Source organism: Seriola lalandi, unplaced genomic scaffold, assembly GCF_002814215.2.
Source record: "Seriola lalandi dorsalis isolate HSWRI2012SDOR001 ecotype SW California unplaced genomic scaffold, Sedor1 jcf7180002054581, whole genome shotgun sequence".
Classification (NCBI taxonomy): Eukaryota; Metazoa; Chordata; class Actinopteri; order Carangiformes; family Carangidae; genus Seriola; species Seriola lalandi.
Window position 1 is genome coordinate 3,065,406 of NW_019525134.1, and position 25,753 is coordinate 3,091,158.

Genomic DNA, 25,753 nt, shown 5'->3' on the forward strand with positions numbered 1-25,753 from the left:
AAATTATATCCTGCAGTTTAACTTTTGCAATGAACAATATCTTTTAATTCATAGTTTGTTTGAGGAAAGAGCAGCGAATGTAAATAAATTAATTCAATTTTTTGAGGAAAATGATGTCGGACACAAATTATTATTCCAAGCAGAGTTTTTCTACATTTTCTTAAAACAAACATAGTCTAGGATAAGTTACTAACACAAACAAGTAACATACTTTGTTTAAGTTGTCAACAGACCATCTTACTAAGTGGTGCCCGCTAGTAAAACTCTAAATAAGTTATTGTTAGTGTAACTCATCAATGCACTTGAACTCTGCCTTATGCTTTCTATAACACCCAGAAGACTTCTCAACACCACAGTTTAAAGGCTTTCAGCTCTTTGACAGACACTAACACATCTATGACACATTTGACTTTTACTGTGTCAAAACCAAGCAGTGGAAAACGCTCATGTGCCTCTTTGAATCTTTACTCTCCACATGCAGACTTGAGCTCCGAGGCAGTGGGTTTATTTTTCATTAGAAATTATAACAACTGTGAATATGTGAGATTATAACAAATCATGTTAAATATGGTCATCATAAACTCATCAAAGGCGTGCATTTCATCTTATGGAGTTTTTAACAGAACATGCAGATCTTAAACGTCTACTTTTCCTGTGAATGAAAAAAAAAAAAAATCTTAAAAACCCTCATGGGTAGCATGATCTGTAAGAGACTCAGCTGCTGAACAAACAACCTGTGTGTAACAGCAAGTCTGATGACTCTCTACATGAACCCCAGATGCAATTGGTGTTTGATATCTTGTAAAATTACAAATAGCTCATGTCATTTATTCAGGTTACAGTTTATATTGTACAATCCTGAGTCCGGTATAAAAAAAAGACAAGAGGAGCATCCATCCTATTCCTCAACATGGTGTGATTTACATTCTACAAAGTATGAAAGACCTGAGTGATCAGATCGTTAACTGTAACCTCCATGCATTGCATACATTTTGTTGTCATCATACACCTTTGATTAGTCTGTGCAGGGTCTGATTGAGGATCTGTGCAACACAACGACAACAACAAAGAGTAGAACCTGGAGAATAAGGCATGCTGCTTCTCCTGACGTGCATGTGTTCGTGAAAGCGGTGATACCGTCTTAGACGTGAAAAAAAGAGGTCATGCACACGCTAACAAGACAAGTGCTGCATGTAGACTAAGAAAAAACCATGTCACTGTGACATGTGAAAACCTCATATTTAACTCTAACTTTGGTGTTTTTCATGTTTTCTTGTGATTACATAACATCATAGATTAAGACAAAGCTTCTGTCTTCACATATAAAAACCCTTCTGTATAAACCCAAAACTACAGTGGGAACGTTTAAGAAGAGATTGCTTCTCTTAGCCTTAGCTAACATGTTGCAACTTTGTGTCATTCAAATTAACACTGAAAACAACAACTAACCAGTCTACATTAGCTTTCTGAATTAACTTGATGGGAACAATTAACAATTAAGCACAATAGTTTGAGAAATTAATTTGATTTTGACGACAAAACAAACAGATAAATCATATCAGACAGAGACATTGCTTATTATTTAAAGAACTGTGCTCCAGTGAGGTCGTCTGTGCTGTTAAAATGCATGCAAATGTCCAAAGAACTGAAGAAGAAACGATCTCCTTTTTAGGTATTAAACATGTGGCCCGAATGTCAAGATGAAATATTATCAGGCTGAAGAAACAGTTTATAAAATCCTAATTACAGTCTGGAGGAGGTCAAAGTTGTGAGGCCTCAGTTTGCAGATTTCTGCTGCTGCGTTGACGCGTGCCAGATGCTTGTCAGCTGGGAGGTAGTGAAATCCAGAGAAGTTTACTGCACAGAAAATGTTCTTTTCTGATTTGCATCAAGTGTCTTCATCCAAATTCGGCTTTGTAAAGAGAATCCATGGTTCCAGTATTACTGTCACTGGGTGATTTGATGGAGGTGTACTGCTTCTCTGTGGGTTAGCTCTTGGTTGGGTGGAGTTTGCGGCCAAAGTACTCTGGTGCTGCATCCAGCAGCCAGTCGGCATCCACCAAACAGAGGTCTCTCATGTAGCAGCGGGAGGTGTGCAGCAGCTCGTTGAAGACCACGTACGCCGGCTTGGCCTGGAAAAGGACAGAGGAGGGGTGGATGGCCACAGGCTGGTGGGTGTGCAGAGCTAAGTAGCTGCCGTCGGGTTGTAGCTCCGCAGCATTGACGAACATCCCGTGGGCAAGGCAGCGGCGAACATTTCCTGTCTCTGCCCCGCAGGACTCCAGCTTCAAATTCAGCTGGTAAGACAAAAAGAATTTAGTTATTAATAAGCTCAAATGTGCTGCTGTCCCTGTACACAACCAGTAGAGTTTACCCGAGGGCTCATTTCATAAGTCAAGCGAGCACTGTTCCACCTCGTTGTTTTCAGTGATGTCATTGACCATGTGTGTCCCGTCTAACTCAGACAGATGGAGTGACTCAAATGTTGCAGAAATGCAGCTGGGGGGCGGATGAGAAAGAGCTGCTACACAAAGAAAGATGTTGTGTCGGTTGTGTCCACACACTCTGGCTAAGCTAAATGTAAATACTCAAAAAAAAACTGTATAATACTGGGGAAAAAATGGCTGATCAAGGAACTACATCCAACCTCTCGGCTCAGTTTACCCCTTGTCTTTGGGAAAAATTCAACAGTTACATGGGTGTTTTACTTTGGAAATTCAGTGAATTCCTTTCTCATGCTCTCTCTACAACAATGTAAGCAAACCACAAACTATTGAATGTTACCATGGTTTTTTTGGCTTAAAATTAGTCAGTTTTTTCTATTTCTGAAACAGTCTGACTTGGATTAGACTGATCTTTGAGCAAATTTAAGACCAACACTACAGACGAGTAGCAAATATGAATGTAATATGCCAGTGTGCAGTTTGTGTTTGAGTTCCTCAAGAACCAAGAGACTTTTGTTCATTAGCAGCTGAGTCAAGTGACAAGGTGAAACTTAGTTTGTTTTTAAGTATTAAAATCAATCCACCCGTTTTTCTTCCTTTTCAAAACCTGGTTCCTACATTACCAACAATGCAGCTACAACACTGCAAACTACAAAACACCTGTACATGGAGTTCCCCTAGAAGCTATAAAAGTTTATTTATGGGCCTCATATTATTTATTTTCATAGTTGTATGAACAGATGGAGACTCCTGTGCACAGGTGTATTTTATAGGATATTTTGTCATTAATGGTTACTGGGGGTAAATGTCAGAGTTGAATGTGATATTTGACACATTCACACTCACACAGTACAGTACAGTCTGCGGTCACAGAGATTTACGGGTGTGTACCTTAAGGCAGATTTCTTTGAGTTGCGCCTGGACCTCTTTCACCAGACCCATGTTCCTGCTGTTGACAAAGTTCTCCCGACACCACTCCTGTAACAGCAGACATACGCTGGATTATAAAGTAGCTGAGCCACATAATATGATTTATGGGTTGTGCTTAGTCACGTGTACTTTTTTCCCCTGCTCGTCCACATGCACTCACCTTATTACCACCGACTTTCTTGAACGCTCTGTAAATGTTGAGGAGCGTCATGTGGTCTCCTTCGCTGGAGCTGAACTTCTTGCGCGCTGCGAGCACCTCTTCCCGCCGGGCTGGAGGGTTGTACAGCACGGTGTCCACTGACAGCAGAGACACGATGCTCAAAATCTCCTCAGAACAGGAATAATCCGGGGACAACAGGATGGTCTGTGACACGCAGTGAACAAGGCAGGAGGTGTTAAAACCTAATTCTGTCTGGGTTATAAGCATGTGAACTATGTGGCGCTGCGGGCTACAGGCTGTCACTTTATATCATCTTTAACTAATATACAAAAAGATCTGAGCAGCCCCCCTGAACGCAGTATCTATTGGTGTAAAGCACTTTACCTTGGCATATCGCGGCTCCAGAGGGAAGCTTGCCATCTTCTTTCCCAGAGCGGTGAGGAAAACCTGACCCTCCTTCCTCTCCACGGCTCCCAGCAGCTCTAAATGGTCCACAGCAGAACGAACGGCCTCTGGGATAAACACAGCAGCTTACTATGACCCGCCGACCCTCCCGGGTGACCAGAGGAGCACGGTGATTCATGATCGGTAGTATCTTACCTGGAGAGGGCCTGGACATGAAATCAAAATTCATCACATCTGGAATCCCTAGAGCCATTAACTGCAGCATCACGCCGGCTAAGTTACACCTGCAGCACACACACACACACACACACACACACACACACACACACACACACACACACACAGGGAAAAAAAAACAATAGACAAACAGGCCAATCAATCACACTGACCCAAATGTATCAACCTGCAGGAGAGAAAAGCCTCAGACTCCTGCACATCAGCACATACTGCACTGAGATTTATTAACCGTGCGAAAACGCAGCGTCCTACCTCTGGATCTCAGGCACAGTCATGGGGATGAGGTTGTCAAACTCCTGCTCGGTGTAGAGACGGTAGCAGGAGCCAGAGTCCTCCCTGCCGGCCCGGCCCGCTCGCTGCCACGCCTGCGCTTTAGAAACCCGCTGCACTGCCAACACCTCCAACCCGCTGTCTGAGAGCCACACAGCACATGTACGATCAGATCATAACAAAAGAAACGAAGGGAAAAAAAACCCCACAAGACACTGTTTGTGTTACTGTTATAACTCATTCTTGTTGCTATGGTTCGGAGGATGTAATTGATAAATATTTGTTAAAAGTAAAAGAGGGATCAATTTCTCAACACTGAGACACAAACAGTGTTACATTTTGGGAAGAGTGAGGTAAATTAATTAGAAGTGTGTAATTATCACTGGGTAATTGTAGAAATTTTAACAGCTGGATTCTTTAAAGAAATAATTTGCATCGCTCATATACAGCCACTACTTACAGTGGTGGAAGAAGCATTCAGATACTTTAAAGTAAAAGTACAAATACAACAATGAAATTACTCTGTGAAAGTAAAGGTCCTGCATTTAAAATCGTAGTTCAGTAAAAATATTTAAGATCATAAGTTCAGCTAAAAGTAATAAAAAAGTGATGATATAGTATGATATAGGAGATTATTAAAATGTAATCTATTGTTGTTTTAACTACTTTATATACAGTACAGATAGTTTGGTCCAGTGTTTCCAAATCCAGGGGTCGGGCGCCTCCAAAGGGTCAAAAGATAAATCTAAGGGGGGTCGTGAGGTGATTAAAGTGAGAAGAGAGATGAAAAAACAAAGTTCTGCTGCACGAGATTAGAATTCACTTTTAGGACGAAACAAGACGTTTATAGAGGAATCTCTCTCTGGTGGAACTATGAACAACTCATGGACATCTGAAGGGGATCACAAGCCAAAAGGATGAAAACTAAAGGTGTAATCTTTAACTATGTGTTGCACTTCATGATTTTCTCATGTGTTTTCATGTAAAATCTTGATCTGAAAAGTAACTAGTCTCTACTGCTGTCGGACAGTTTTTAGTGGAGTAAAAAAAGTACAATATTTTCCCTCTGATTCGTAGTGTAGTGGAAGAACAAAGTAGCACAAACTGGAAACACTAAAGTGAAGTGAAGTGTAACCTCGAAATTACAAATCAAAATTACACTTGCACGAATACAGCTGTTATGCAGTAAATGTTCTTATTACTTTCCTCCACTGACGACTGTGGACCTTCTAAAATTAATATTAGAACCTGGTTGGTTTTAGTTAATACTAAAATTGTGTGTGTGTGTGTGTGTGTGTGTGTGTGTGTGTGTGTGTGTCTCACCAGGATTGAAACGTTTGGCCTTCACCATCCCTGTGTCTATGATATATTTGATCCCAGAGATTGTAACTGACGTCTCAGCAATGTTGGTGGAGAGGATAACCTTCCTACTGCCCTGCACAAAGGGAAAGGGACAAACATTTTGAGTGAGTTAGTGATATAATAGAGCTTCACAATGACAAGAAAGCAATTCACTATTAAGTGGCTCTTCTCCTTTAAAGAGATCAAAACAATTAACAGAAACCCAGTTGAGAACAGCAGCACGCAGACTTCACATATTCTCTCCTTTCGTCTGCAGTACTCTGTTTCTCCTGTGTGTCTGTCGTTGCCTTTACCTTGGGAGCCGGCTGGAAGACCCTGAGTTGCTGTGCTGGGGGCAGCGACGCGTACAAAGGGATAACTACCATGGGACCGCAGCCGTCAGGCAGATGCTTGGCGATGTCCCGACACGTTCTCGCCAGAGCCTCGATTTCCTCCTGACCCGTCATGAAGACTAAGATATCATGGGACGGAGGAGCCTCCTGCATGCACACAACAAAATCCTGCTCTGTTCCAGTGTCGCGAAGAATCATCACAGTCCACGAACATGCACCCAGGAAGCTGATTACTCACAGGTTTGTGTTACTTAAGATATAAAATGAAAGACTTTCTATTGTTTTTGGAGATACAACTGAAAATCAGATTTGTCAGGGTCCCCCGTATTCAATTTAAATAAAGAAATGCATTATATTAGAAGAAGCAAGACATCACTATCCCAGTACGACAAAAGTTTCTGTTTAGTTGAAGGTAAATATTAAAGACTACCTGATGGATCTGGAACACAGACACGAGTGCAGCCTGCAGGTAGTCTGACTGGGGCTGCTTGGTGTAGTAGATCTGAATGGGATGCTGCCTCCCCTCCAGGTACAGTACAGGTGCCTTGTTGAAGTACTCAGAGAACAAATCTACATCCATCGTGGCTGACATCACTATGACCTGCATGCGTTACAAAAAAAAAAGAAAAAAACGTAAGCTTAAGCAGATCAAGACGGCAGACGCAGAAAATGAGCTTACAGGAATTAATGTAGAGCAAGCTTTTTCATCTCACAAGCAGTGAAGGGATTAGCCCGGTGTTTACTATGAATGTTAAATATCTTACTGGAGCCAGAGCAGCTGCAGCTGTCCTCCTACCTTCAGGGGAATCTTATTAAGTTCTCTGCGCCTGCGTTGAGCTGTCTTAACCACGCCGAACAGCACATCGGTGTGCACGGTGCGCTCATGAGCCTCATCCAAGACCACCACGGTGTAGCGCAGCAGTAAGGGGTCTCCGATGGCCTCGCGCAGCAGCATGCCATCTGTCATGAACTTCAGCTTCGTCTCGTGTGAGGTGACATCCTCGAAACGCACCGTGTAACCAACCTGAGAAGGAGTTTGATTCATTTACCATCAACAGCCCAGTGAGATTTAGCACTGATGTTCTTATATCACCTCATACATCCATCCCAGGACTGTAACATGATGATAGCAGCCAGAAGAATTTATTCTACATATGATTCTATATATTTAGCATGTGCCATTTAATTGTACAAAGTTTATTTCAACAATTTACAGCATAGATATGGTGACAATTATATAGTTATGTATTATTTGGGGCGGCTGTGGCTCAGGAGAGAGTGGGTAATCCACTAATCAGAAGGTCAGAGGTTCAAGTCCGCACGTCAAGGTGTCCTTGGGCAAGATGACTGAACCCATAATTTCAAGTGTGTGTGATGTATGTGCGAGTGGATGGGTGACTGTGGTAAGTATTGTAAAGCGCTTTGTGTGGTCTGTGGCACTTATATACCTTTTATCGAGCCTTTGAACCTGTGTTTTAAAGTAAAGACTAAGCAGTGATGTGGGAAACCTGACCCCTGTTCATACCAGCTTGCCAAGCTGAGTCCTCTTCTCCTCTGCCACCCTTCCTGCCAGTGAGATGGCAGCGACCCGACGGGGCTGAGTGATGGCAACGATGCCCTGTCGTCCGATGCCGGCCTCATACAGATACTGTGGGATCTGAGTGGTCTTCCCAGAGCCAGTCTCACCTGGTGCATGAGAGGGAATGGACAAGTTAAGTATGGTGCAAGTAACACACTGTAAAGCGCAAAGTGTAAATTATACAAAAATAATTAAGGCATTTAAAGAGGTTTATTATTGTAAATCAGAGAAATATTCAAAATTATGAACCGAAAACAATCTAGTAATATTAGAGCTGACAAGATAATTGAACTTTAGAGTGGATGTTCCCTTTAACTTGAGTTGCACGGCAGCGGCTAACGCTGTAGCAACATTAGCTAACAGTAGCTAACAGTAGCTGAGAGCACTTTACCAATGAGAATAGCACTGTGCAGCTGCCTCAGTTGGTTCAGCAGCTGAGGTTTCGCCTGGTAGATTGGAAGCTGCTTCCTCTGGACTTCTATCGGAGTGGTTGCATTTCCCTTTCTAGGCAGCAGCATTCCAGGTTTATTCTTATCGAGACGGAAAAAAACTGACCCCGGCTTGAATTTTTTAGCCGGAGGAGGGGCGGGGTCGTAGGGCATGGTCTAGAAAAAGTGACTCTGATAGCAAAACCTTCGCGGCTTTTTCTACGGGCTCGTTTAACGTCAAAAATAAAGAAAAAAGTTTTCTTCGTGCTCACCGACAGACACGCAAGCGTCACTGCGGATGTTTTGCTCTCTCTGCAAAAACGTCCCCACGTGGTAAAACTCGGCGCACACGTTTGACGTCATTCTACTGGGTAAAAAATTTAACCCGAGTCAGGACTGTCAGGTTCACTCACTCAAGCCACGAATGTGCTGTACATAAGTCACGCATCACGCACGCATCACATCACGCATCAGTGCGTTCATGATTTCATTATTTGTCATGGTGCGTAATGTTTCAGTCGCACCCTTTAATTACACTTCACAACAAAAGAATTTTCTGATGAACCGTTTAACCAATATGATGAATAAAGTATCTATCTATCTATCTATCTATATTTATTTATATGGAAGATTAAGAATGTCTCAATAAAGACAATTTAAAAAGGAAAAATAAAGTGAAATACAGTACACATTGTGATATGTATTGCCTTTATGTGTGTGCATTTAGTGTGTTATAATTAAAGCCTAACTAAACTTATGTTAAAAGGACACTTAAGCATTTTGTCTTTAAGTACTGGAACTGAATGAACTATTTTTCCTTGTGGCATGAATTTTCCGTACAACATCAAAATCAAGACTAAAAACAATGTGAAAAGGTGTATTGAATTTGACTGTGCCAATACTTGATGCAAAGCATTCATTTTCACGAGGAGTTGCAAAGGAGTTTTATTTCTTTTTGGAAAGATATGTCAATGCAAAAGTATGAGTTTCCAACTTTTAAACAGCATTGACATCGACTTCCAAATTGTAATTGTGACTATGAAACTCTGAAAACTCAGACATATCCGATCCAGAACTGACTGATTCAGAAGTGAGGACAAATATCGACACCTCACCACTACGGTGAGAACTAAGGTGTGTTTTCTGTTTCAGCATTAAGGCAAACACACTCAAAACACAAAAACACCACAAACATGAAAACACATACAAGAAAGAAAGAACAAACTGGACACATGAGCCAAATCCAGAAATGCAACAAAAACAACACACAGGGGATGGGATGCCAAACAGAGTGAAGGGCTTGATTTGAATAAACACAAATGTTACAGATGCCTTTGCTTATGTAACCTTTTATTAAATTAAATATGATAATAACTTAATTTGAATACATGGTCAGTTTACAATGTCATTTTGCTCTGACATTTACTGAGCTGTGCGGACCTGCCCAGCAGGTAAGACCTGCCAGTAACTATGTGCTGTCCACCCGCACAGTTTCTGTCTCAGCAAGTCCTTTGGTAATTTGCCACTGGCTTTGATGTAAGTGTTGTAATTCCTGGAAGATTAAATTTGTTCTCAGAGTTGAAATATAATACTTTAATGATAATTCTGTTGCTACAAGTTGTCAAAAGGTAAAGCTGAATGTTTTACTGGATAGTAGAACAACAGTGCTGCTTCTGTGGTGTTCTAATATGTACAGATATATCACCACATTTGAATAAAAATACATTTATAAACAGAAATAAACAGAAATGTTATGTCTTGCAAAAATTTGCATTATTTTGTGATATATTATTTAAGTCAGTTTAAAAATAAGTCTAGCTGTATGGTCACTGCTTATCCAAATTGTTAGAATTGTTATAAGTAATATAGTTATGATTATTACTTTTATAATTATCCCTAATCTAATGGATAATTTGTCTGTGCACAGTACTTTAATCCTCATTGAACCAACTCACAACTCACCACGGACATGAGCTAATGGCAGCCACGAACATGTCGACAAACTTTCATCTTTATTTACTGCACATTCAGATACATGTGTGACCGGCTTCCTGCAGCTTTAAGACATTTTGTTTGTACAGCAGGAAACACACACTAATTGTTTTTTTTGTTGTGAGCTTGTAGTAAACACTGAGTTGTTTGATGGAGGAGTATAAGTTAATGCTGATGGATGTCAAGACAGATATCTAGAATTACATGAAGGGCTGAATGTGAGGTGGATTCATTTTGCAGTGAATAATCTTGATGCTGCTGAGGAAAGCAGAAATATATATATATATAACACTAATGTTCTGAAATGTGTTTTTGTTGTGTTATCAGATCAGAAGTGACAGTGACAGAAGGCCGTCAGTCGTCCCTGTTCTTATCTGTAGCATCAGTTTACCCTCCTCCATTAAACCACTCTGTTTACAGCAAGCTAATGCTCACCAACTTATACTTACACTACTGTTTCTTCTTTCTCTATTTATGTTTTAGAGCATTTTTTGCCTTTATTCTGACAGCGACAGTGAGAGAGAGACAGGAAAGTCGGGGAGAGCAAAGGGCCATGGGTCGGACTCGAACCCAGGCCGCTGCGGTTAGACTACACCCTCATGATACGCGCTCTACCAGGTGAGACACTAGGGCAAATTTTTATTGAGACGTTTTAAATCTTCATTAACTTTTGGGCCCCAATAAAATACACCTTTCATGCTAGATTTAGTCCACTGTGCTTCTCTAATGTGGCTGGAATTGTGAAATGATAACACATTATGATCACATGGTCACAACATGACTCCTCATAAAATCAATAAAATGATTTTTAATTGTTGGCCGGCCCTATTAATAAGATAAGATAAGATAAAAAACCTTTTCAAATGTTTTAAACACTGTTCACAACTGAAAGCAACTCATTAATCAAAGTGATTGTATTAGGGAATACACAGAGAAGATAATCCACTGAGATATTGGGACTATTTGATATGAAATGATTAGCTCATATTTGATGGTGGATTGAAATCTGTCACTGAATTAAAGGTTTTTTGAATTTCCTAACTATTTTAGGTTCTCGAGCTCTACAGAAATAACGGAAGTATTTCGACAGTGAAACTATGTCGTCATCTTCCTCTTTAATTATTAGCAATTAGACATATTATTATCACCCTCTCCTGCCTCCGGTCCGGGTGTCAACAGGGGTGATTTGAAACAACAGCATTAACATCTGGAGCCCGGGGGGGGGGGGTTTGTCCTCAGATAACTCAGTATTAAACCTTCCCTGTAATAATCAGGGCAGGGCATCACACACCTACATTACATCACATGACTTGCCCTTTCAGGACAATCATGTGGCAACACACAGGATATTATGTAAATTATGAACGATGCAGAGGAGTTGCGTCAGTAATGTGATTGACATGTTGTTCGGTCAGGTGCAACTAATGAAGCAGTGAACAGCGTTTTCAATTTCTCCTTCAGGGGAAATGAAATTCTTTGCCCTTCTTTGGGAGAAAGTCTGAGTCCTGACTGGCTTGTCTGTGTTTACATGTTGCGTGTTCAGTTTACCCACTGTGAGATCTCATGGCAGCAGTTAAAACACAGCCCCTCCTTCAAACCTCCGCATGGTGTTTTACTAATGGTGTTTTTTTGTTCAGTATGTTTTTGCTTGTGACTCAATGAAGGCCTGAATGACTCTGTAGCGCTCGCTATTTTGTAATTATTTGATGTTCCTTTTTTCTCCTCCATGTAGTTGACCCAACAATGCAGTCACCTCAGTAACCCTCCGGTTCTTCAATACAGATTAGAAATCCTCTTTTAGACCTAATCAGTGACAGTCATGGACAACCTGCCAGTCTGATGCTGCATGGGAATAAATTAAGATAATCTTCAATTTACTTGCTTCATTATTGCATCTTTCCATCTCTGTCGACATCAACTAACTCATCAACCTGAGACTTAAATTCACCACTTTGGTCCGGGCTGAAATATCTCCACTCAATCTGATGGATTTCAAATCTCCACACTAATGACTAATGGCATGCCCATCAGCCTCAGCCTGTATTTGATCTTTATAGTGCTAATTTGCAAATGTTGGTATTCTCATCTAGGACAGTGAATATGGTTTCATTACATTAGCTCAGACAAACTGCTGTGCACAAGCACAGCCCCTCAGAGCTGCTAGTGTGGCTGTAGACTTGAATTAGCCCATATAGCAGCGTCAGTCTGCTGTTGTTAAAGTGTGTAAATGATGCGTAGATGTTTCCACTGCATCGGCCTCGTGCCCTAAACAATGCACAATCAAATGAAGAAAGAAACGTGCCTGGCATGTGCACTACTTTTTCTTTTTCTTTTTTTTTTTTTTTTTACAGCTGATAGTGATGGCACTAAATGACAATGATTAGTAAGTGTGTGAAATCCAAATTTACTGCTCACAATAGAGTAGCAGTGAATCAGTGAACGAGACAGCGATTTCAGATTTTTGGTTCCTTGCTATAATCCTACTAAAATCTATGCATGGCCATTTTGTGACAGGTTCCGATGTATATTCCTCTATCTCTCTCTCTCTCTCTTGGAATGGGCTTAACCAGATTTAGATTTGGATTTTAAACACGATTCCAAAATAAGATGTTTCGTTCCCTAATCTCTGGAGATTAGAAAAAGCGCTGCACACAAGTGAGAAAAACATTTTTGAAGACGAGAATAACCTTTTATGTAATATTCTTAATATTTCAACTTATTCATACAGAAATGAAATGGTTCACTTTTATTATAATTAGCCGTTTAGTTTCGCCACTTCCTCTCCTCCGAGAGTGAAGATAAGAAATGCAAAGCACCTCACAGTATATGAAAGGGGAGAGTGAATTGTCGAGTGGGGTGAGAAACCTAAACTGTGCCCCCTCCACAAAAAAATGACGATAAAACATAAGAAGGCTTAATGTCTGCAAATGGTGACACGGGAGCAGACAAACAAGCTGAACTGAAGCATAAGCACTGTGTGTTTATGTTGAGCTTATGTGCTTTCTATCTCTGCCTAGCATGCAGGAAGAGAGTGTCAGTGGAGACGATAAGGTTTGATTGCGCACACACACACACACGCACATACACACACACACAGAGGGAGGTCCAGTGCTTGTGTGGCAGCTGTTGAGCTATTTGAACTTGCAACCAAGTCAAGAGTGAGTTCCAAAAAATGTCCAAATGTGGTGTATGAGAAAAGAGATAAGAGAGGTGCAATGAAAAGTCAGAGGCTGCAGCGAAGAGGTGAATGGGAAGGTGCACAAATGACCCCGTGCAGAGAGAGAGAGAGAGAGGGAGAGAGAGAGAGAAAGAGTCAGAGGGAGGGAGAGAGGGAGGGAGAGAGATAAAGCAGCGGGGGGAAGGAGGAAGTCCAACACTTCAGGACTTCTCATGAAAGGCTTCAGACGTCACTTATGAGAGGAGGCAGAGGATCCTCGCCACCAGTGAGGAACGAAGCAGAGGCGACCGGGGGGGGAGAAGAGGAACTGGAGTGTGGGTGCTTATATGCGAGCGGGGTGAAGAGAGAGACCCTCTCTCTGTGGGTCAGCCGATGAGAGAAGATGAAGAGCCAAATCACCAACGCCCTCTCCGACTTCTTCTTTGAGTATGAGACCCCGCGCCAGGTGCTGGTGAGGAACAGGAGGGTGGGAGTGGTGTGCCGTCTGATCCAGCTGGGGGTCCTGGCTTACATCATCGGGTAAGACCAACACATACACCGTCTCGTTTGTTTTGCCGTTCAAAGGGGCAACAGGCAGATTTGTTTGTGGAGAGGATTTGCATTGTCTTACATGTTCCAGCTTGTTTGATGCAGGCGTGACCTCTCAGTGCGACCCTGCAAATTCCAGCAACTTCTGGCTGGGTTGTTTACAGTGACATAACCCTGATATCTTCATTTTGCACTGCATTATAAAATATTAGAAAATTTAAATCTTATTTGACTTTTTGATCAGGATACAGTAACTTTCCAGGTGCTGTTGCACAGCAAATAGACACTGCAAAAAAGTATTGACTGAGTGAGTGATGGCAGAATCATTTTTATCATCTGCCCTTCTCAAGTCGAGACAAAAAAGCAGCGTGCTTGTTATCTTACGCACATGACTCACTCACTCACACCGGACACTCTCTACCTCCACACACCTGCTTTGACATGTTGGAGCCATTCACTGGAAAGTCACTCCCCGAGAGGGAGGGATATTTTATCTCACCTCAGAGCACTATTTTTTTTTTTTTTTTGTTCGTTTGCGATCACTCATGGGCTGTTTGTGCATGTGTATAAGTATGTGTGCGTGTGTGTGTGTTTAGTTTTTTCTGTCTCTGCACCTCTGAGCAGCAGAACCTGAGGAGCTGTGTGTGATGAACACGCTGAGGCATATGCTAACACAGATAACAATCAACTGCTGCCCAATTCCCTGCCAGACAGCGCACAGACATGTTACCTTCTGCTGCTGATGTTGATGGCGACCAAAGAAAAGACCAATTTAAGAACATCTTTTCTTGCTAATGGCAAGGTTATGTTTATAAAAAAGGAAGCAGCCTGCTGATTTAAACTGATTTTGAAATGTTGCTTTCTCTTTGTGGTTAATGGCGCTCTAAGCTTGACAATCTCCAGAGTCAGAAAAAGTTTGTTATGATAATTTCTTTAATTTTAAACCTTGAAAGTCTTTTCTGCTGCGATAACTGTGACACATCTTTTTTTAGTCTGAACCGCGCACTGATAAAAAAAAAAAAAAAAAAAAAAGAAGAAAGGGAAGAGTGTTTTCGACTGTTCGGCCTCTCTTGGTATCAAGGCATGACATGTGCATGACGGAGCTGCCTCCCCTGCATCCTGACCCCCCATCACCTGCCTTTTTCAGCCATCAGGCCACATTAAGGTTGGGCCAGTGATGGGCATGAGTGAAGATGTGATTATAAAACTGTCCAGATTCTCCTCTCTGGGATTGAGGCAGCAGGCTGTCAGGTGGGAGCAGCACTCAGGCTGCGTCCCTGAAGGCACCGAACCAGTGAACCAGTGAATCACTCGCTGTCTTGTCAGGAATTTTGCATTTCATTTTAGATTCATTTTATGCTTCTATTTTTTGTGCGTTCACTCTCTCAACATTTTCCTTCCTTGACCAACCACTCTGCATGAATTCAAAAAAAGAAATTGCACATGAATGGTTTGGAAAATATATGATATACTGATTCAAAGTAAATCTCTTAATAAAGAAAAAAAGCAAAGACTAATTTAACAGAGATGAGCAGCTTCAGGAAACGATCGCAACTCTTCTTTCACTTGGTTCCCATCTTGTCACTCTTAAGTTGACGAAGCTGCCAGTTCACTGTTTGTGTTTCACAGTGATTAGCCGGAGGTTGATTTTTGTCATTTTAATTTGTGTTCACAAAACGCTAACACTAATCTCAGCGCCACAATATGGTGGAAAGAAAAAGCCCCCCACACATCAAGAAGCCTCCTCCCTGCCTCCCCATTCTCCCTCCGTCGGAGCAGATACAGATCTCACTTAGACCGCTGTTTCTGAACATCCCTCCATTATTTCATGCTCATGGGTTTCTTTATTCTGTTAATGTGCTCTATTTTTCTCCACTTCCCCTTCAGCGTAAGCTCCAACTTACATAATTTGATTTTCTCAACTGATAGAAGTTGGGGCTTTTAGCTCATTGTGCACCTTATTTTCTTCTGCAGTTTGAACGACGTCTCTGTTCGTGTGTTTGCTGTAAGGCGCTTTCATTGTGCGCGGATAAATGAACGTGTGCTGCAACGCATGCCGTCCTGTAGGCCTTCTGCCATGGGATAATTGCTTTTCACACCCTACAGTATATAAAATATTCCTGTGTGTGTATATGTGTGTGTGTGTGTGTGTACATACATTATCTGTCCAGTGCATACCAGCTGTTACCCATACCTCCTGGCCACGCACACAGATTGAGCAACACAATGAGAAGCTTCACTCTGCAGAAATCAAAAAGTACTGCACCCGACTCTGAAGCCGGTTTCTGCTTGATGGGAATCCTTTCATGTGATGAAGGATTCAGGCACTTGCTCTTAGTTGAGTCAACTCGACAGTACTGCAGTTTTTCACCAGAACAAAAAACGGACTATTTTACATTTGTTATATGAAGCAGTAATGTGTTAAAAGAAGAAGTTGTGAAGCAGGTCTTAAACGTCTTTGTAGATTATCAAGAAATACTCAGATCCTTTACTTAAGTAAACATACCAATACAACAATGACAAAGTCCAAGTAAAATTACAAAAGTACGAATATACACGAAGGTGCAAATACAGGGGCATTAATGTGTAAGCCCTGTATAACGCACTTTATACACTGTTACACTTTAGCCTACTGGTTCCCAATTTAAGGGTTGGGCCCCTCTAAGGGTCACAAGATTAATCTGAGGGGTCGTGAGTTGATTAATGAGGCAGGAATGAGGGAAAACCAAGCTGATATTCAGATTTCTTGAAAGAACTATCTGGTGGTCTGTGCTATCATCTGTGACATCACATATATTTCTGCCTGATCTATTTTCACTTGCTTAACAGACGTGTAAGTTTACTGCCATCATTTTGAAACTGCTAAATTGCCATCTTGAAAAAAACACTGTAAATGCCTGTACTCTGAGATTCAATATGTCGTTTTGTCCTAGTGATGATGAAGTACAACATCATGGTGGTTGCGCAACCACAATCACACGCACGTGTCCCTCTGAGGTATTGCTGCTGGTATGTGGGGATAGCTGTGCAAAATGTCAACATCACCCATATACATGCCCTTGCCTGTGGGGTGAGACGCTTGGCTCGGGTGGAGCGGGAGTCTGAGGTGCTGACAGGCTTGACAGGATGCTTTGTGTGTCCCGTACAGGTGGGTTTTCATCTACGAGAAAGGCTACCAGTCCACGGACACAGCGGTGAGCTCCGTCTTCACCAAAATGAAAGGTGTGGGCTACACCAACGTGAACGGAAGCGAAAGAGTCTGGGACGTGGCCGACTACGTCTTCCCCCCGCAGGTTGGTGACTGGTCGGCTGAAGCCTTTCGCGCATGCAGGAACATTTAGTGCGTGCTGATCACATGGCTCCTAATTCTCAAGCGGATGTTTTGCACCTGGTACAAATCACTGACCATTGCTGGGATTTAAGTAAATCTGGGGCAGAGTCAGATGTCATGAGGTCAACATCCACAGTCCGTGATTCAAACTGTCAGAGCGATTAAACGTCAGGCTGAGGGAGACGAGTGACGTCAAAACGCTGCGCTGCTCACTGGTCAGATTCTGACAAAGCTCAAGGTTTGGTCACACTTTTAAAACGTACGTGACCGCGGCAGCTTGATTTTATGTTAGATCCAGTCACTGCGGTAACAATGAATGGTGCACACACAGGTTGAAGAGTTACTGTAGGTCATAACCCTGATGATAATATGGCTTTGTCAACATCAAGATGTCCCTGTGCTTTCTTATAAAGAAGTCAGCAAACAGTCTTTCAAAAGGGACTCTGGTCAAATATATTTCTTTGTTTGCCTAAAATGTTGCTGGCTCCTGTTATCTGTGGGAAAGAAATAAAGAATACACAATGAAGGTTTGTAATGGGCGTGGGCCTTATTTAATTCGGAGTGGAATAAGCTCATAGTTAGGGATGATAAACCAAACAAGATGAAAAGAACACTTTGATATAATGAGTCACACTTTGATCAGGTAGGTATCTTTATTCTGCAATTCATCCCTTTGTCTGTGAAAACTCCACAGAAGGTCGTTGTTGTACTCGAGTTTATCACTTTAATCGATGTTTTCCTGTAGTAATGATTTATTTTGAGAGAAATGAAACCTAATAGTCAATATTTGATGTTCTGAATTTGGCCTGTGTGACCATAAACACCAAAGCAGCATGTTGTTGTAGAGGATCCTGTTTCCTGCTTGACAATATCAATGATAATCAACTTCAGTTTCACAACAGCTTGAGCGCAAAAGACAATAAAATGCAAATTTTCCCAGGGCGGCATAAAACTGATTCAAAGATACTAGTGAGATAAAGGGAAAAAGGAAACTGTTCAGTCAGAGACCGAGACACACAGACGCACTGCAACAGATGGTCAGTGCATCTATTGCTACCTTACAGCTAACATCTGTACAGTTGGTACACAGCTGTAGGACAACACAGACTGCACCAACACTTTGTTCTCCGTGTGAAAACCTTTTAAAAACTCACAAATGAACACGTTACGACTTGCTTTGTCCAGGAAGACCTTCAGCCAAGGAGTAGTCCAGTAACACACAACTTGTTTTGATGCTCTGGGTTTTGAACTGATCAAGATATAACATAGAGCAAACACTTCTTTAGTATTTACATTGCGGCAGAGTCACGAGAACACTGATATTCATCTTGTGGCTGTGTCAAGTATGAAGCTGTAGGCAGCAACCAGTTAGCTGAGCTTAGCACAAAGACTGGAGGCGGGGAAGCAGCTCACCTAGCTCTGTTTTAAGGAGATAAAACATGTTAATTAGTGAGCTTTTAAAGGTGGTGCTAGGTAGATAATTAGCTGGACCATAATATCTGAGACTGACTGACTGAGTGATCACAGTTCGACCATTGGTCAGCTGAACACCACGTGACTGAGTTGGCGTTTCCCCATTGGCTGTCAAAATGCCATCTATTCTAGTTTCTATTAGGGGGTGTTTACAACCTGCAGCACATTTGTCACTGGATTTAGAGACTTAAAAAAAAAGAAAAGAATCCAGCGATAAATATAGCAACGTCTTGGACAAACATCGGTGCCAGTAACGCCCTCTCTCACTGTGTCCACTCTCGTCAAAGACTGGCAGAGAGGCGGAGCTGCAGTTCGTCACCCAGACGGAGAATGTGAGGGACAAAATAAGAATTACATTCTGTTGCCTCTAATGTTTTCTCTTTTTTTTCCGGAGTGATAATTTTTCAAATAAATATATCTAAACTCACAGCACACCTCTTTAATTTATGTCCGTATTTATGTATTTCTGTGTGTGGTGATTTTGCCGGACGTCACTGTTTATGAAATCAGGGTTTTATTTCAGTTAAGAGCAGCAGCAGCAGTCTTAATGAGATGCGTTTCGGTCATTAGAACATGTCAATGAGAACAGCTTTAATGTGAATTCAACTGCATTAAAACACTGAATATGTGAGCACAGAGAGAAGGAGAGGAGCAAACAGATAGAAGCTGAAACCCGCTGACACAAGGCAGAATGCTAATAGGAAGCGATGATGTCAGTTGTTGTCACGACAGCTTTCACCTACATCCTGAATTTTCCCACATTGACCACACACAGCACAGCCATATGTTTAGACCTCGTCTTGTTTTCCCCTTCAGACGGAGCCAGGCTACCAGTCTTTATGCTAAGCTAACAGCCTCCAGGCTCAAGGACAACAAATACAGATACCATCAACCTTCTTATCTACAGCTCAAGAAAGCCAAAAAAGCACATTTCCCAAAATAAAGTATTGTTTAAAGTTGAATTCTCTGGGGGATGAAAAAGTATTTGTTTAGATGTGTCTATAATATCAGCTGGGCCACCAGTGGGAAACAGCTGATTCATGTTCTACAGGCTGCCTACAATAAACTTTGCATGTTGTCTAGTAACTACTGCATTGTGTCATTTTATGGTACAAATACATCTGAATATGTAGAATGTTCTTTCTTTTACCACAGGGAGACTCATCCTTTGTGGTGATGACAAACTACATTATAACTGAAGGGCAGAGTATGGGAAAATGTCCAGAGGTATGTGAAAGTGCTTCCACATATTTTATTTTCATCTCTCTTTCCCGCTGGTTTTTTTTTTTTTCTTCCTCTCTGTTTACTCCCTCTCTGACTGATACACTTCCATAAACAGTAAAAACGAAACGGAAACAGCGTCTCATTCCGAGACTGTTTGTGTAATTGGGTAATTTTGTAGCTGTGAAATTGCCGAAAAAGTCTTTTTAAACTTAATGGCTTCAAGATGAGACAAACTGCGGTTTCTGCTTGCTGCAGAGTATGAAAGTAAATGCAAAACCTTCTTCTCACATTGTTGTGTTGTATTCATGTTTAAAATGTTCTGGTTTCTTCACATCCTCATTCCTATAGTTGTGTACACACACACACGCTGACAGTGTTCTCTTGTTCACGATACAGCTCAAAGGGAAGCACAACTGCAGCTCACATGCCGACTGTGAAGGAGGGAGTTTCAAACGTACGGGACATGGTAAATCCTGACGGCCTGACAGTGTGTGATCTCAGCAGCCCTCACTGAGTAACCGTCTGTCTGCCTGCGGCCGAACTCGGATCAGTCCAGATCTCTGGATTTTCATTATCGTGCTTTGTTTTGCCAGGGGCCGAAAGCCTGTCTTAAACTTCTTAAAGCCGGTGACAGGGCTGCGATGTACTGAGGGAGGTAGAGGATCATGTCAGGTTATGGTTATGAAGCAGTGTATTTGCTAAACGGGTTGTGGCTCACACACACAAGGTAGAAACTAAAATACACCAGATCTGACGCATCACTATCGCTGCTAAAGTAAACACCTCATACGTAATTCAGACACTGCTCTTGTCCATCACTAAGAAAAAAATGGATTAAAATCAACAATGTGAGTCTTAGCAGCCAAACACATTGTGTGTGTGTGTGTGTGTGTGTGTGGGTGTGTGTGTTGTATTACGGCTTGTTGATCACTGATGCGTGCAAGCACAACCCTGCCTTAAGCAAGTAGACATGTGCATGTATACGTATAAACACACGCACAGATGTTACATTAACTTGTGAGTATGAGCTCACACAATATAAGCAAACAGAGACATTAAAATCAAATAACCTTCCAGACCAGAGCCTTTTTTTAATAGGTCCAAACATACATACATACATACATACAGTACAGACAGCCAGTTCAAAGAGCACTTACATAAATTTATTGTCCTCCATCTGTCCCACGGTTAAATCCAGAGCCTTTCAAGTCCTCTGTGTCTCACATCACCTTCAATAAGACCAGTGTCAGCCAAAGCTTTAGATCTGTCTGTTTTAGACCAGTCAAATTCACCTTTAGGTGCCAGTGTCCCTTTAGAGGCGACATACTGTCTCTGTGCTTGTAGACAAGTAAACATAGGAGGGGGGCCCTGTAGCTAAACACAGTGGGCGCTGGTGAAAGGTCAGAGACTGAAGCGGAGTGACCAAGCGCCTGCTGGAGAAGTGTCTGTGAACGCATCCAGCACATGATGAGAGAGACTGATACCAACAAACTAATCACGTGGAGCGAAGTTATATATGTTAGGATCGGGGCAAGATAAAGGAAAATAGCTATGTCAGCGTTTGCTTTGTCTGACTTTTCGCTTGCTGCTTGCGATGCTAATTCAAGATAAGATGGAGAGTGGAGGCGGACGATGTTTAGAATTGCTTTAATGTTAAAGCCTATGCCTTTTTTTTTTTCTTCCTGCTTGACACACATTTGCTGCAGTTTCAATTTGGTGTCAATGATAAACTCCAGTGTGTTTCTGTTTCAAGGGGAAATGACGGGAGTCTGTGTGAATACGACAAAGACCTGCGAGGTGTTGGCCTGGTGTCCTGTGGAGGACGATCACAACATACCAGAGTATGTGGAGACACTGAATTATTCATACTGCACGCTGGTACTGATTTGTAATGCACGTGATGACTGAAATTTGCAGCAATTCTGTGCCATTTGTGGGATTAAATAATCGTCTGTACAGGACAAACATAATTTGTGATGATTTATGCTGAATACTTGTATGAAGCTCCTCAACATAAAGTGTTTGATTCTTTTCTATTTTCCGTTCCAGCCCTCCTCTGCTGATGTCTGCAGAGAACTACACTCTGTTCATCAAAAACTCTGTAACCTTCCCCTTATTTAAAGTCACAAGGTGATGGTCCTCATTCATGTCAAACTACATTTACTTCAGCAGGTGCGACAGATAGGTGGATAATAATTAATGAAACCCTTTTTAAACTCATGTTGTTGGTAAAAGCAAGTTTTAAATGAAATAGAAAGAACCTGATCTTTTATAAATAACTAAGACCTCTTTTTAAAATCCACTTCAGTCATGCTGTAGATGAGGGTGAAGGATGAAAGAGGACATCATGCCTTCAAGTGAACAAAGCAGTGACTCCCAAATGGTGTCAGTCAACAGTATTTTTGGAGACAGCGTAGCGTCGCTTCAAGCTAAAAAAAAATAAACAAGCAAGAATAATGTTTTCCTACACGTTTCTCTCTAATATCCAGTCGTTCTTTTCAGGAGTAATCTGGTGGAGGGTATTGATGCCAAATACATCAGCAAATGCCTCCACGATCCAAAGGAAGCTCCACTGTGTCCAATATTCAGACTGGGAGACATAGTTAAACAGTCTGGCTTTAATTTTGAAACAATAGCCCGAGAGGTAAGTTTCATCTTTACTCCACACTGACTGGATAGGAACGACTTCCAGGTGGATTGGAAGCAGATTTTCTGTCCATTTAGTCACAGCTGCACACGTTTTGTCTTTTTGTATTGTTAGCGTTTTGTTTCTCATGTGGTAATGGAGACCTGTATGATATATTAATGCGCTTGTATCTTGACAGGGAGGGGCCATTGGCATTGTGGTCGACTGGACATGTAACTTTGATGTGGATGTAAAACACTGTAAACCGACGTACAACTTCCACGGTCTGTATGGAAACCCAGCTGAGACAGACAAAGCCAGAGCATCAGTGGGATACAACTTCAGGTGTGTGAATAAAATGGACATGGACTCAGGTGGACTCGGCACGAAAAGGCCGTGTTCTTGGTCCTGACTGTGGTGGTTGAGCAATAGTTTGACGTTTGGAGAAATGAGTTCAGCTGAGAGTGACATGAGGAGATTGATACAATTTGCATGGCAGTGCTTTTTAAGAGTGAAGCTGGAGTCAGCAGCTGGTTAGCTTAGCTTAGCTTAGCTTAGCGTAAAGAATGGAAATAGCTCTCCTAGCTCTGCTTTAAGGGACATTATAACACAGCATAAAACCACAAAGTGTTGTTCTTCTCTTCACTTTATTTTTTTTTTCCCCGAGTGACTTAAATCAAATGTAATATATTAGTTAGTGAACTTCAGAGGAGCTGGTAGGAAGACTTTGTTACCTTTGGATAAGCCACGCTAGCTGTTTCTCTTTCTATCTTAAGCTAAGCTAACAGTGGCTGTAGCTTCATGTTCAACTACTAACTGTTTTATATCGTCGAGCTCTACCTCTTGGCAAGAAAGCAGATTAACCAAAGAGAAGTTTTTCAAACACAGGTTTGATGCTCTGTCACCATTTTGTTTAGTCTTGTCTCTTGGTGATGGGAATTTCTACTTTCATGTCCATATACTGTCTCCATATGCAGTAGCCCGTGTACTATTTTTTGCTCGCTTCATTTGAGTTTGTGCGGAGTGCAGACAGCCTGAAGTTTATAATCTTTCCTGGCCCTGAGTCAAGCAGCTCAACATGGCGCTGAGATTTGTCTCAAACTGTCACTGCGTTTCTGAGCACAGCCTGATGTCTTTGTTCACACATACTCCGGGCATCGTCATTATCAGGCTATTATTTATATTGTGACAGTGCTAATTGTTGACTCTAATTGCATGGGTAGCCTTTAATACCGTGCTGTCCTTTATTTATTGTTCTCTAATTGGATGATTCAGGAGGAGGACGTGAAACCTTTCATTTGTTCTGGTTAAATTCTAAAGACTTAAAAGCCCTGATGTTTTACAATAGTTTATTATATGGGAAATGAGTGTTATTGTGCAGGTTCCTAAAAATTATAATCTCAAATGGATGGTGGGAATATGTGGAAATGCTTTGTCATAAATATTCTGTGACACACTTTAGGTATGCGAAGCATTATCTGGAGGACAAAGTTCAGAAAAGAACTCTTCTCAAAGTGTTTGGGATTAGAATCGATATCATTGTGCAATCACTGGTGAGTTTGAATATTTTTCATTCATATTCATTTCTGACTTGAGAATTAGGGAGAAAAAGCTTTTGAATAATTGGCCCTCTGTCCTTCACAGGCAAGAAAGTTTGACATCATCCCAACACTGACAGCTATAGGCTCTGGAGTGGGCATTTTTGGAGTGGTATGTTGTAGCCTTACTCATACCTGCAATAATTATTTATTGTCTGATGAGTACTTTGCATGCAAACTAATATAATTCTGCTTTCTTCAAATAATCCTTCAGGCCACTGTAGTGTGTGACTTGGTGCTGCTGTATTTGCTGCCAAAAAGAGAATTTTACAAGAACATGAAATTCAAATATACAGATACACAAGTACAGGTAAGATCTATTATGCATAAAACCTGATTATCACATGTAAACTGTACTGTAATCAGTCTGAACACAAGATGGAAGCAGAGAGGCGTTTAACAAAGGGAGTCCAGACAGACACAGAGCAGACATCGGGGAAAGTTTTTAGCTGTCTAATTCCCTATCTGAACATCTTTTGGGTGGATTTCAGTTGCTGTGAAGGAGTGCTACACACCAGAACTAGAAACCACGTTAGCGCACAAGAACATTAAACTTTCAACAACTATCAGATTAATGCTGTGTTTATGCCCATAACATCCATGCACACTGCAGAACCATGGTACAGTGCAGCCATTTATCTGATAGAAGATGAAATCTCCTCCTATCTCACCCAGACAGTTTCCTCTGTAACTGAACCAGGCAGAACATTTTGTATTTACAGCCTGACAGCGAGTCGCTCGGTTTAGACACAAGTGTCTATTACACCCTTGAAGCAAATCCAAGACAAGTCCGAGGCACTGACCTGTCCAACGTGAGTGTATGTAGAAGTCCAGACAGTGGAGTTTTTTTTTTTTTTTTGTCATGTGATGATGAAGCAAATCCTTTGGCACATTACCTGAGATGCCTAAATGTCCTGTGGCTTTTATTTTACAGGATCCTGATTCAGAGGCAGGTAGCATAGAGACTGAAGTATCTAAAGTAAGATATTTGGATTAATAAATAAAGCCTATTTGCTTTAACTTATGTGGTGGCTGATCTGTTCATCTGCTATTCTTGTGTAGAAGTGACCTGGAGACAAACTTTCAAGCCCATGGCCCATAGCCATGCTGATTTGAAGCTGTACTGCGCGGGAGCCCTGCATTAGATCCTGCAAGACAAGACAAGAAAACACACACACTGTAAATGGGCTGAAAAGGGACCAGGCCTGGAAAGGACAGCGTCAAATGACATTGCTCTATGTGCCCTCTATTTCTTTTTTTGATCTCCAGCAGCATCTTCTACCACCTACGTCCTCCCACTCTTTAAAACCACCCCGAGTGACTGTGACTCTCGATGGCGTAGCTCAGACGTATGTGTACTCTTTTGGGTGTAGCTCGGTTTGCTTTTAGTTCGTGCACTCTGGGTGTAACCTCCACCTCTTAACTGTTTCCATATCTGTGCGGGTGAAAGAACAATTTCTGGCCCTTGGGTGCTCTTGTGTGTACACAACTCATCCGTAAGTCATCCATTACCTCTGTCACTGTCTTTGTCACAGCAAGATATACACACATCACGTGTGGATGTACCACTACTGTCGGAGTGATTCATCCCTTGTGTGCACCTTGTGATCGACAACTGAGTTCAATAAAAAATGTACAGTGATATTCCTGCTTGTT

General features: G+C 41.6%; 2 protein-coding genes across 5 annotated transcripts; one reads left to right on the top strand and one right to left on the bottom strand.

Annotated features, from left to right (window-relative positions):
* Window positions 1-483: 483 nt before the first annotated feature.
* Window positions 484-8,462, bottom strand: dhx33 (DEAH (Asp-Glu-Ala-His) box polypeptide 33). Its single transcript, XM_023418377.2, has 12 exons — window positions 8,111-8,462; window positions 7,666-7,826; window positions 6,937-7,164; window positions 6,571-6,741; window positions 6,102-6,287; window positions 5,770-5,881; window positions 4,429-4,588; window positions 4,135-4,223; window positions 3,919-4,046; window positions 3,535-3,738; window positions 3,336-3,422; window positions 484-2,297 (listed from the first exon to the last, which is right to left on the bottom strand). Exons 1-12 carry the CDS (start codon window positions 8,319-8,321, stop codon window positions 1,989-1,991), a joined length of 2,046 nt encoding a protein of 681 aa, XP_023274145.1. The 5' UTR covers window positions 8,322-8,462; the 3' UTR covers window positions 484-1,988.
* A 5,055-nt stretch (window positions 8,463-13,517) lies between these two features.
* On the top strand, window positions 13,518-25,741 carry p2rx1 (purinergic receptor P2X, ligand-gated ion channel, 1). 4 transcript variants are annotated; one of them, XM_023418299.2, is made up of 14 exons: window positions 13,518-13,836; window positions 16,994-17,138; window positions 19,805-19,876; window positions 20,270-20,339; window positions 21,627-21,714; window positions 21,923-22,003; window positions 22,376-22,517; window positions 22,699-22,844; window positions 23,962-24,052; window positions 24,144-24,209; window positions 24,312-24,407; window positions 24,820-24,915; window positions 25,032-25,076; window positions 25,160-25,741. In XM_023418299.2, the coding sequence occupies exons 1-14, from the start codon at window positions 13,700-13,702 to the stop codon at window positions 25,163-25,165; spliced, it is 1,281 nt and encodes a 426-aa protein (XP_023274067.1). In that variant the 5' UTR covers window positions 13,518-13,699; the 3' UTR covers window positions 25,166-25,741. The 4 variants fall into 4 exon arrangements, with proteins under 4 accessions (XP_023274067.1, XP_023274068.1, XP_023274070.1 ...); XM_023418300.2 differs by having other exon boundaries at window positions 24,820-24,909; XM_023418302.2 differs by lacking the exon at window positions 24,820-24,915 and having other exon boundaries at window positions 13,519-13,836.
* The last annotated feature ends 12 nt before the right edge of the window (window positions 25,742-25,753 follow it).

Bases quoted from the DNA above. Each gene is read 5' to 3' on its own strand.
- dhx33 (XM_023418377.2), bottom strand. From the start codon at position 8,321: ATGCCCTACGACCCCGCCCCTCCTCCGGCTAAAAAATTCAAGCCGGGG. The intron at 6,742-6,936 runs GTAGGAGGACAG...TAACGCATGCAG, and splicing joins TTAATAAGATTCCCCTGAAG to GTCATAGTGATGTCAGCCAC. The intron at 2,298-3,335 runs GTACACACCCGT...TTGTCTTACCAG, and splicing joins TCAAAGAAATCTGCCTTAAG to CTGAATTTGAAGCTGGAGTC.
- p2rx1 (XM_023418299.2), top strand. From the start codon at position 13,700: ATGAAGAGCCAAATCACCAACGCCCTCTCCGACTTCTTCTTTGAGTAT. The intron at 24,408-24,819 runs GTAAGATCTATT...TTGTATTTACAG, and splicing joins ATACAGATACACAAGTACAG to CCTGACAGCGAGTCGCTCGG. The intron at 24,916-25,031 runs GTATGTAGAAGT...TTTATTTTACAG, and splicing joins CTGACCTGTCCAACGTGAGT to GATCCTGATTCAGAGGCAGG.